This window comes from Myxine glutinosa, chromosome 2, assembly GCF_964187855.1.
Source record: "Myxine glutinosa chromosome 2, kmMyxGlut1.1, whole genome shotgun sequence".
NCBI lineage: Eukaryota > Metazoa > Chordata > Myxini > Myxiniformes > Myxinidae > Myxine > Myxine glutinosa.
This window is the reverse complement of record NC_136262.1, coordinates 210,569,192-210,581,924: the sequence shown is the minus strand read 5'-3', so window position 1 is coordinate 210,581,924 and position 12,733 is coordinate 210,569,192. Positions and strand designations below refer to the sequence as shown.

Sequence of the window (12,733 nt, the reverse complement as noted above, 5' to 3'; positions counted from 1 at the left end):
CATAAGTCGAAGGTTGTAGATGCTTGATTTCCTCCACCTCCTAGGGGATCATCGCAAGGTCTCTGTAAAGGGGTACCATGTGACGTCGCTCCCGGTTGCAGAGCAGATGACGATAGGCCTTCCTTCCATCTCGATCATTTTGCCTTCATTTTACATTTTAAAACATTTCCACAGTCTATTATGTTGCTTTAGGCTCAACTGCAAAAGATCTGGAGGAATTCCGACGTTTTATTTGCCTTTTCTGTTCCGGGTGTTGTTTGTGATGTACAGCTGCTGTTCTCATCACTTGCTCACTTCATTGGATTTAAAAAAATGTAATTTGACTGTTGTTCCTCTTCTGATCTTGCCTACTTCCTTTTTTTTTTTTTTTGGTTTTTTTCCTTTCTTTTTTTTCCTAATCCTTAATTTTTTTGGACTGTATGGCACACAAAATAAAGTTGAGCCCCCCCCCCCCTCCCATTCCCCTCAAATAATTTTCCCACAAAAGTTAACACAAGCGGCCATAAAGTGCACAGAATCTTACATTTTCTAGGGTCAGTCCGTCTGGACCCCACACCATATTGGCTTGCATGTCCCTCCCCAAACCCCCATCCCCCACTTTTCAATAGCAATCAATGCTATTGTCAGCTTATTTCAATCGTTTTTGTTGGTATTTATTTTGAACTCTTCCCCTGTGGAATTATTTTATTCAACATCATGACTTCATAAATATGACACGTGAGATTGAATTTGAGAGTTTATTCCAATATTTATAAAGAATGGGATTTACATCATGCAAGCGTGCCAAGTTTTGCAATCCTATGGCATAAATACTCAACGCATAAACAGCATCGGATTCATTTGTTAAAAAACTCAACTGGGTACCATCTTCACAATGACATTAAGTTTCTTTGTTCAAAGTGTTGAAATCGGTTCCAAAAGTAAAAAGACAAACTTATCCTCTACGCAAGATCAAGTCTTACGGAAGAGTGAGGTGACAGGGGCTAAAAAGGTAAAATGTTTAGCAATCAAACTGAATTTATAACCACAAGCTGGAGAAAAAAAGATATCATACACAAACCGTAAAAATGTAACTATTTCCGCAGCAGTATGAAATGAAACAGATAATTCTGCACCAATGTTACACATTAATTTAAAACAATAATAATAATAATAATAATAATAATAAGTAAAGGCTGTATTTCTGGAATGAGGCAAAGAAAAATAAAGCCATCTTTGAGCTTGTAAAATACAATGATACGTGGGGTCTTCAAAAGATTCTACGAACGAGATATGGATACAACTTATATATATATATATATATATATAGTATATATATATTTTATATATATATATATATATATATATATATATATATATATATATATATATATATATATATATATATATATTGTTCTTACAAACTATATATACATACATATTGAGAAATACAAAACTTTGGTGTGTTTGGACGATTATTGATGTCTAGTTGCCAGAACATTTTGAACGTTCCTCGTACTTCTGCGAGGTAGAATATCTTCCTGGGAATATTTACGTTTGCACTTGTGTCCAAAACACAAGACACGTATATTTCACACAGGATAAAAAAAAAAAAAAAATTATAATTAAGACTGTCGATAAGGATGGTCGAAATACCAGTTAGCATTATATACATATGTCAGATGGTATTGTTCGGGTTCACTGACCCAATGAGCCCTCCAGTCAATCAAACTATTCCACTCAATACTCCCATGTCAGGGTAAGATGTGGTGGAAGATGTTTTTGAGAGTATGACCTATCCCAATACCTGTGTAGTAAATAGTGTGATCATAGATTTAAAAAAAAAAAAAGATCTGCTCCCCTTTAACACCTTTGCACTGACTCTTGACATGGTCAGCAGTTGGACCCATAAGGTTACTAAGACTTTCCATGAGCGGATTTCCAAGCTCCCTTCTTCCTAATGCTGGAGCCGCGTCTTCCACCCATTTGCCTGTGATCTCTGGAATGCCTGTAGGGTTGGACGAGCCTTGGTGGCATGCTTTCAGAAAGTGTCGAATCCGATGGAACCCGGCCATTACGTTGATGTGTTGGGAGGTGAGGGAGAATGTCACGTGACCTGAGTGAATCGAGCAAGATGGCCACCGTCTCATCATCGCACTTAAACAGCGCTTTGAGTAACTCAAAGTGGGGCCTGTGGGAGACAGGGTTACTGACATGTTATTACAATTGTAGACTTCAGCAACAATATAATTACCAGTGAAGGTACCTTTTGCCTAAGTTAATTTTTTTTTTTATTCCTTCCATGTGTGATCTATTTATTACAGTATTCATGGGGAGGATGGTGGGTGGGTTGGGGAGTTGAAATTACAAGGTTAGAATTGAGGAAAGAAAGGGAAAATAGGATATTAAAACTTTCATTATTTTATAAGGCTTATGGTCTGCTATCCTGAACTGAACATTTATCTTTATTTTGGACAATTTGAAAAGAAAAATTAATCATAGAAGACTTAATTTTACTTTTTTGTTTGTTATGAAGAGTCATCTTATTTCTTATACAGCACATGGCTACAAGTAGCATCATTGGCTGAGGGTGCGCCTCTGCCATTGCCGCCTCTGCCATTGCCGCTGATGCCATTGCCCCATGTAGGTTTGGGCAAAAATTTGAAATTTGGCCATGGTCCCGGCGATAGCTCGTCTGCTCTTTGAAGGACACCAGAGGATCTTTCACGTCCACCAACTAATGCTGGTACACGGGACGGCCAGTTGAATGCCCATCCGAGTGACGGCACACAAATTTATGGACCACCGTGCCTGCGAAGCACCGGTGTGACAGTTTGTAGCTGGGCCATGATTTGAACACAGGCTAGACAGCCGAGAGGCTAGTGTCCGCACCTCTAGGCCATCCTGCCCGTCCTATCAAGAAACATTAACTTAGTCGAATGTTTAAAAAAAATTAGAGATTAAATTGTAAATTCACCCTTTGCTCAGAGTGGCGGTTGGCTGGTGCAGAATGTCGACCATAGCCATAGGGTTGGCCTGAGCTGCCACACACACGTCGTTGAGTTTGTAGCAATCACGCTGCAGTTGCCCCACCATCTCCCAGATGGACGAACACTTGCGGTGGTTGCAGTTGAATCGAGTGCGCAGTCCCTGCGCAATGCACTTCAGCATGTCTTTGATGAACAACCGACCCTAAATGCACGAGGAATTGATGGGGGAAGGACAGAAGACATGAACATCAATCCGTGATCTTTCATTTTATCTTTCCACATTAGAGGTCTGCTCGGACCTCCTGATGGTGAGCTAACAGTTCGTTGTGTGTTGCCCATTAAGTAATTTATTCATACGACAGGTCATATTATTGCTTATTTATTATTTTTCTGTGCCGATTGGTATTACTGCTTGGTTGGTGGAATGCTCCAGAAACGGTGAGAACTCACTGCACTGGGAGGGAAATCATTATATGAATGTAATTAGGCAAATCGTATGACGCAAGAACACGTCTGCTGAACTTTGCCCAAACGATGCAAAGTTATGCCCATGAGTGTCGACAAATTATGTGTGCCATTCTTATAATTAACTACTTAAAGTGAGCCCTTATAAATCGAAATTTCAAAAAGACATTTGAGCATTTCAGATAGAGCCAAAAAATACCTAAAACAATGATGCTCATCTCCCACTAATTTTCCATCCAATTGGCCACCCAAAGGTTGGTTCTTGGAAAACAAACTTGAGGTCAAACTTCAGAGAGAAATCTTTGACCCCGCTCTCTCTCCCTGTCTTTTTTATATTTTTCCAAAAAAACCCGGGAGATTCGAAGGATTTTGATGCATCTCCAGCGACCATTGCGAGGCTTTTTTCTCATACTCCCCTCACCTGCCCATACATTGAGCTCAAAGTTTTGATCACTGGATTTGAAAACCTTAAAAATGGTTTATCTTTTTGTAGGTTGAAAGAAAACCATCTAAACACCGGAAACTGAGATCTCGCATAGCTGCTCATTTTAACATTATATATATATATATATATATATACATACCCTACTGCCTACTCAATGCAAATCATTAATTCTGATACTCTTCGAGTCATGATCCGGATAGTCTTGAAAAGGTTGGGTACATCAACTCTGTTGTTGCAGAAAAGGCCAAGGTCCCAAATTTCTCTCTTCCTCTACCCATCTTATACTCCCCTCCCAACATATTCCCTCCAGCACATGAGCTTCCTTCTTGCCAAGATGGAGAAATTTCAAGTCGACCAAGACTCCTCCATTGCTCATGGGCCCAATGTAACCATTGCTTTAATCTTTCAGACTTGTGCATTTGCTCTATCCTCTTCTCAACTTTCTTTGTGGCTAACAGGATAGCCTAGAGGTATGCACACTCATACTCACCTTTGAGCTGTCTAGCCTGGATTGGAATAGTAGCCCAGCTACAAAACTGTCATCCTGGTGTTTCACAGGCAGGGTGATTCAACAATGTATGTGCCGTCCCTCAGATTTTTTTTTTGTTGTATACAAAATCGAGGCTAGTGTAAGAGCTAACATTAATAACAAAAAAAATAAACGGACACATAAGACAAAATAAAGGGAGCGGGAGACAAGATGGGCAGAAATGGGGAAGCACACAAGTACAACATTTGAGAGCAGGGACATCGGGAGATCTGTGGGAGGGAGAGGGACTGGGAGGAGGAGGTGTCGGAAGAGGGGTGGGAGAGGTAAAAACCACATGGACATAGCTAGGACTTCCAGGACAGAAGTCGGAATTTCAGAAAAGTGGATCTGGGGTGAATTAAGGGGGGTAGAAAAGATCAATAATTAGTATAATTGGATGGACATTAAATTGCATAATAGTTGATGGACATTAAACTTGGCGGCAAGAAGAAGAAGAAGCATGTATTTCTCTGGTCTGAGATTTTTCTCTGGAGGCCACCTATCCTGCATCATGAAAAATATTCAATCTAGCTCTGATTCAGAAGAAAGATGCCAAAATGACCCTCTCAACTACAGACCATTCAGTATTCTCGCCAGAATAAGCAAAATCATTGAAAGTAGACATCAAAACAGACCTCAAGAATCATCTCTCTTCAAACGTTCTGACGTCAGATCATCAGTTTGCTTTCCTTTTCTCGGTAATCCTTCCTTCCCCGACTATTCTCATTTTTTATTTCTTCAATTTCATCCCCTCTTTTCCCATGAGTGACTAATAAACCGATGGCGCCCAAACTCATGCCGTCTGCTCGCTTCATGCATGTCCCGATAAAGGTACAGAGGCAAACAATGTCGCTTGTAAACACGAACATCATGCATTCCAAACGGGTGTTCAAAGGGACTCGCGATGATTGTGCTCGGCTATTTTAATGGATGAACCGATGTTGATCAGTTTCAAAGAAGTCATGAGCGACGTGATGAAAAGAGACCCCTTACCGATTATATCTACCATTATAGAAACTCTTTAGGTATCAATTCGAGACTCTCGACCATCAAAGCTCTGGGGGCACTTAGAGCCACTAAGGGCCGAGGTTCACCCCGATGTGTGTATAAATGGATGTGACGACAAACGCGAAGATCATTTGTTAACAACAGGACGCCATCTGTGGCACTATCGGGTTTCGACTCGTGCCCTGTAAAACGTGACACTTCATTGCTTTGAAAACGACGTGAGCTCCTTTTCGGCATCTCGGCTCGGTTCAAGTAAAAGAATCTATGCATCAAAGTCATCCTCTGCCGCCGAGCGTGTCGCGGGCACGAAATGGAGCTGTAAACTTCCCCTTCTGTTTGAGTCCGTGTCCTCGTCGGTGAGAAATTACATTTGGCTGTGCGTAACCGAGATTATTCAGAACACAAGCTGAAAATGCAATATTTGGCACAGCTACAGTCAATGATGATGATGCTGTAAAACGCTACCCCGGGAGGAGGGAAAAGCATCCAAGGACTGATTAATGTCTTTTCTCGTTTTACTTTCGGTGCTCGAAAAGTTCTTAGAACAAGATAGTTTATTGTTTAAGGTATTTCACCGCAAGCTTCAGCTTCTTGGAAATACCTCTATACACTTGTCACACAAACGCATGTGAATTCTTCATTTCAACTTATCCTTGCAGAGAATATCGAAAACTGAACGGCTCAATGTAACAAGATACAGGTGTCCAAGAAAAAGCCAATGTTGTTTAATTAGCAATACAGGTAACAGTGGTGAGGAAACGTTTATGAATCCTTTAGAAATCCCTGTATTTCTGCAAAAATTTGACCTAAAATGTGATAAGATATTCATCTATGTCCTAAAAATATAGGCAATACCCCTGGGCACTCACCTGGTAGAATAAAGCAGTATACTACTCGACTAAAGGTATTTTAAACCGTATCATGGTATTTTAAACAGTATCGTGGTATTTTAAACAGTATTATGGTATTTTAAACAGTATCATGGTATTTTAAACAGTATCATGGTATTTTAAACAGTATCATGGTATTTTAAACAGTATCATGGTATTTTAAACAGTATCATGGTATTTTAAACAGTATTATGGTATTTTAAACAGTATCATGGTATTTTAAACAGTATCATGGTATTTTAAACAGTATCATGGTATTTTAAACAGTATCATGGTATTTTAAACAGTATTATGGTATTTTAAACAGTATCATGGTATTTTAAACAGTATCATGGTATTTTAAACAGTATCATGGTATTTTAAACAGTATCATGGTATTTTAAACAGTATCATGGTATTTTAAACAGTATCATGGTATTTTAAACAGTATCATGGTATTTTAAACAGTATCATGGTATTTTAAACAGTATCATGGTATTTTAAACAGTATCATGGTATTTTAAACAGTATCATGGTATTTTAAACAGTATCATGGTATTTTAAACAGTATCATGGTATTTTAAACCAATTTCAATGGTTGCTAGAAGACAGAGAGGCAGCATGAAGAATCACACTAACGTAATCATAAGACTTTAAACAAACAATGAAATACTTATTTTGGGGTGCAACCCTCTCCCCCTCCTCCCTCCCTCCCTCCCCCCCCCTCCCCCCTCCCCTCAGTAAACCCCTCAGGGCCTGATTTTTTTTAATGCCCTGAACAAACTTCGGTACATCACGGGTGATGAAGGTTGTGGTCAAGTTTCATCGATTATAGTGTGTGTAGTTTCAGAGGAAAAAGCAAATTCCTATTTTGGGACGTCAAACCTGGATCCACTTTGACCCCTGGTAGAAGTGTTTACAGACTGACGACATGCCATCGCATAAGAATCCCCGGAACTATGTTCCAGGTAAGCTAATAATAGACACAGAGAACCTGATGAAACAAATACCACACAACAATCTACTTTTTCATCACTTGCGTAAATCGAAGATTTTTCAAGTATATTGGTTTGTTTTGTGCGTTATTCTGTCTTTCTGTATCTCTGTCGCATACAGGTCACAATTTTCAACCGATCTTCATGAAACTTCACCAAATGGTAGAGTTGGTCATAAGCAAGAAGCCCATTGTTTTTGGGGCCAAAAGGTTAACATAGGCCAAAGGTCACCAACTTTGTCAAATTTTTGAAATCCTCAATTTTCATCCGATTGACTTGAAATTTTAAAGAAGATTTGCATACCAGGTCACTGAATTCAACCACCAATTATTTTTGAGGTCATCATAGGCCAACAACTTATTTTAGGGATTTCACAAGTATCGTGCTAGGCACGACATATTTCTTGTTTATTTATTGAGCAAAATGATCCAGCATTCAATTTATTTTGTTGGAGAAAGTATGCGAACCTCGAGGTTAATCAGTTCAATTTAGGGGGTATTTACAGTCAGGTGTTTCAATCAATGGGATGACAATCAGGAGTGAGTTTGGGTGGCCTTGCCCTATATGAAAAACAAACTTTGTCGTCACCATCAGAGTCTGGTCTTCACCACACAGGTTTGTGGACGCGTCATGCCCCGATCAAAAGAGATTTCTGAGGACCCCAGAAAAAGACTTGTCGATGCTCATCGATCTGGAAACGGTTACAAGATCATTTCTAAAGATGTTGGGCTCCACCAATCCACTGCCAGGCAGAGAGTGTACAAATGGAGAAAATTCAACACCATTGTTACTCTTTCCAGGAGCGGTCATCCAACAAAAACCACTCCAAGAGCAAGGCGTACAATAATCCAGGAGGTCACAAAGAACCCCAGGGTAACGTCCAAGGATCGGCAGGCCTCTCTTGCATTGGCTAATGTCAGTGTTCATGAGTCCACCATCAGGAAAACACCGAGCAAGAATTGTGTTCATGGGAGGATAGCAAGAAGGAAAACAGTGCTCTCCAAAAAGAACGTTGCTGCCCATCTCAAGTTTGCCAAAGACCACTTGGATGATCCAGAAGGCTATTTGAAGAATGTTCTGTGGACAGATGAGTCGAAATTGGACCTTTTTGGCCTAAATGAGAAACATTATGTTTGGCGAAAACCAAACACTGCATTCCAACATAAGAACCTCATCCCAACCATGAAGCGTGGTGGTGGGAGTATCATGGTTTGGGGTCGCGTTGCTGCTTCGGGACCCAGACGGCTTGCCATCATTGACGGAACCATGAATTGTGAATTGTACCAGCAAATTCTACAGGAAAATGTCAGGGCATCCATCTGTGAGCTGAAGCTTAACAGAAAGTGGGTTATGCAGCCTGGGTTTGAATCCTGACCCAGCTATAAACTCATCCGGTGTTTCACAGACAGGGCGGTTCATCAATATGTGTGTCGTCCTTTGGATGGATGTCAAACTTGGTGTTTCAGCTGCCGACATTAGTTAGTGGACGTTAAAGATCCACAGTGTACTTCCTGAAATGTAGGCGAGCTGTCTCCAGCACCGTAAACAAATTACAAATGCCTGCCCCAACTACTGTTTGGAAGACAATGGCAAACCACCCAGTATGAAACTTACCAACCAAGAAACTGCTTTGGCAGCTCTGATATTCTGAAACAGCATATATATTTTGCTGGAATTGCTTGTTGAATCTTTCTTCATTCAAACTTTCAATTGCTTAGGGAGGCTGTTTATATACAATAACGTGGGTGAAGGAATAACTGAGATGCAGATTTCAGATCACTCCTCCGTGGCTCTGGAAAGCCAAAACAATGTTGTGAAAATATTTGTTTCTGATAGGAAAACCAAAAAACGAATGTGCACAACTGGCAAAGGTTCAAGGCAAAGCTCATTGACATGTTGTTGTTCACACACCCCTCTGGGGCACCAAGGGAGCCAACAACGGGGACGTACAACTATTGGGGACACCTCTTCATGGTGGTTGTATCCCCCAACGCAAGTTGGGGGCCAAATCTTCCCCATTCTTCCCTGCTGCCCGGATTCATCAGGGCAGCGCGGTCACCATGGACCGGCCCTTTCCCTCTTCGCTTTCTAACACTGTTGTAGCCCTGACTTTGTGAAGGCAGGGGTACACTATCCTGGATGTGGGGGACCTTGAGGTCGCTCCTGGGAGATCGATCGGTTGTCTCCATGCTGTCGGCTTGTTTGAGAGAACTGTCTGGGGCAACACAATAACAACAACAACAACGGAGTCGTGAACGTTTCCTTATCTGAGGACCTCCCCTAGCAAGGCTGTTTCGTCAATATTGAGTGATTCTGAAGCAACCATCAATCAAGGAAGCTAATTGTACACCGCTCCTTTCCTATGCCATCACCAGGCGCTGCATAACGTCATTGCCGGGCACCGAAGGAGGCCCAGCAATGACGCACGCTGAAAGGGAGTACTCAGTTTTCACTCTGGTTGTTTGTTTTTTGTTTTCTTGCTTTCTTGTTTGTTTGTTTTTCCAGGCGATATCTCAGCCATCCCTTGAGCTAGGAAGCTGAAATTTCGGCACAATAGTGAGCAAGTACGTTTGTCAAAAACGTTATTTTTTGTTTTTTGATGAATCACTTAATTGATGAGTTATTTAATTATTAGCAATTAATTAAGTACTTACACATTTCCTTTCTCTTCTGGCCATTATCTCAGGCACCTGTTGAGTTAGGAAGCTCATATTTGGACATGCCAATGACCAAGTGATTTGGCTGTAAAATATATTTTTGATTTATTGATTAATCAATTAATTGATTAGTTATTTTATTATTAGCGATTAATTAAGTACTTATACATTTCCTTTCTCTTCTAGGCATTATCTCAGGCCCCTTTTGAGTTAAGAAGCTGATATTTGGATATGCCTATGACCAAGTGATTTGGCTGCAAAGGCTATTTTTGATTTATTGATTGATCAATTAATCAATTAATCGATTAATTAATTAATTAATTTAAAAATTTTCAGTTACAGATTCTGATGAAATGGTGGTGGTTTATGTGTTCTACTTGCGAATTGATTACTTATTTAATTTTTGGTGATTATTTATTTATTTTCATTCTTATTTATTTATTTTATTTCTCAGGCACCTTTTGAGCTAGGAAGCTGATATTTGGATATGACAATGACCAAGTGATTTGACTGTCAATGGTATTTTTGATTTATTTATCAACTAATTGATCGATTAATTATTTAATTATTCGATGAATGACCTATTTAATTAATTTTTTTAAAGTTACAGATTCGGATGAAATGGTGGTGGTTTATGTATTCCATTAGCCAATTGATTAACTATTTAATTTTTTCATGATTATTATTTATTTATTTTCATTATTAATCATTTATTTATTTTCTTTCTCATCTGGGAAATATCTCAGGCACCTTTTGAGCTAGGAAGCTAATATTTGGACATGACAGTGAACAGGTGATGTGGCTATAAAGGATATTTTTGATTTCTTGATCATTTAATCGATGAATTATTTATTGATTAATCAATCAATTATTTAATTTTTTATTAGAGACTTATTTAATTAAATTTGTAAAAGATACATCTTCGGATGAAGCACTAGTGGTTTAGTTATGCTGTTAGCCAAATGATTAAGAAAATATTTTATGATAATCTCATTGATTTTAATTATACAATTAATCAATCAATTATTGTACACCTCTCCCTCCCAATGCAGTCTCCATGAGCTGCACTGCGGTATTGCCGGGCACCAGAGGTGCTGCGCTGCAATGCCGTGCTGCAGGATATCTAATTATTTGGCATGGGGGTGGTGTACTTTGAATGTATCTGTACTTGTTTAAATTTGCTTTAGGTACCGGCACACAACTGCCTTCTCTTTTATAAGGTACTGTAGGATCCTTAACATGCACAAGCGAAAAGTAGCGGATGGAACAGCCGGCTTAATATCCTTCTGAAGAATGAGTTCTCATTGGCTCGTGAAGTACCAGAATTACAGACCATGTCTGGGCCGGGAATCCAACTCATGTACGAGGAACATGACTGGCACACACCCACATATATATATATATATATACGTATACATATATACATATACACACACACACACATATATACATATACGTATACACACACACACACACACACACACACACACACACACACACACACACACACACACACACACACACACACACACACACACACACACACACACACAAGTTTAACTCGCACTGATCAGACTGAACTTGTTTACCTTGACGTCATACTGATCGGCGTGACGCACGAGCTCCGTACAGATGGCATGGAGACCTCCCGTTTCACAACTGTTGTTTTCCAGGCACGCGAAGCTTCCACAACCTGCGTCCACCGCGCTTGAAAGGCATTGTTCCATCTCGACTGCAGCCAAGCGGGAAATACAGGAGGTGGTTAGTGCGGGTGCGTGACGTTTCACATTGAGGTGGAACTTTTAAACTTGAGAAACATCAGTGAAAGCATTTTGTTAAGATTGTAAAAATCAGAGAGCAGCGATTCAAACCATTCATCGATTCATGCTCGAGGAGGACGATGGCCGATGGCGGGGGACATTGATGGAGTTTATGAAATTTCCGGCTCGATGCGTTAGTTGATCGATATCAGATATGGACGGCACTGATCACTCGTACCTGCGATGAGCAAGGACAGGCGGGACTTGTAATGTTGCGTCATCGCTCCGTTCTGCTGAACACCGTCCAATACAACCGCACCTGCTCGCGGCTGCATCGCTCCAAAGACCGTCCACAACAAGGACAGATTAAACAGCAGACATCTCATCTTTCCCACCCAAATCATCATGGCTGAACACGTGATCGCTCCGTTTATGAACGTCCTCAGGAAAAAGCTGCGGCTACTGAACTCTGGTAGCAGGTGCGGTCGCTTTTATAAGTCAGAGAGGAGAGGCGGTAACAGGAGTTGGGAGCACGCCAAGCGTGAAGTGCCACGGTGGGAAAACCAAGGATGACCCATTTCCCTTCCCCTTCCCCATTCCTATCCTCTCCCCCCTTTCCCCATTCTCACCAGTCACCCTCCTCCCCCTTTCCCCATTCTCACCCTCCTCCCCCTTTCCCCATTCTCACCCTCCTCCCCCTTTCCCCATTCTCACCCTCTTCCCCCTTTCCCCATTCTCACCCTCTTCCCCCTTTCCCCAATCCCATCCTCTTCCCCTTTTCCCATTCCCATCCTCTTCACCCTTTCCCCATTCTCACACTCCTCCCCCTTTCCACATACTCACCCTCCTCCCCATTTCCCCATTCCCATCCTCTTCCCTCTTTCCCCATTCTCACCCTCCTCCCATTTCCCCATTCTCACTCCCTCCCCCCTTCCACATTCTCACCCCTCCCCCTTTCCTCATTCTCACCCTCCTCCCCCTTTCCCCTTTTCCCCATTCTCACCCCTCCCCCCTCCTCATTCTCACCCTCTTCCCC

The 12,733-nt window shown here is 41.0% G+C and overlaps 1 protein-coding gene across 1 annotated transcript; it reads right to left on the bottom strand.

Annotated features, from left to right (window-relative positions):
- Nucleotides 1–1,824: 1,824 nt before the first annotated feature.
- On the bottom strand, nt 1,825–12,148 carry LOC137420893 (stanniocalcin-like). The gene is made up of 4 exons (XM_068106376.2): nt 11,936–12,148; nt 11,527–11,669; nt 2,957–3,171; nt 1,825–2,170 (listed from the first exon to the last, which is right to left on the bottom strand). The coding sequence occupies exons 1-4, from the start codon at nt 12,102–12,104 to the stop codon at nt 1,897–1,899; spliced, it is 801 nt and encodes a 266-aa protein (XP_067962477.2). The 5' UTR covers nt 12,105–12,148; the 3' UTR covers nt 1,825–1,896.
- Between the last annotated feature and the right edge of the window lie 585 nt (nt 12,149–12,733).

Bases quoted from the DNA above. Each gene is read 5' to 3' on its own strand.
- LOC137420893 (XM_068106376.2), bottom strand. From the start codon at position 12,104: ATGATGATTTGGGTGGGAAAGATGAGATGTCTGCTGTTTAATCTGTCC. The intron at 3,172-11,526 runs GTAAACAAGTTC...TCGTGCATTTAG, and splicing joins CCGATCAGTATGACGTCAAG to GGTCGGTTGTTCATCAAAGA. The intron at 2,171-2,956 runs GTGAATTTACAA...TGTCTCCCACAG, and splicing joins ACCGCCACTCTGAGCAAAGG to GCCCCACTTTGAGTTACTCA.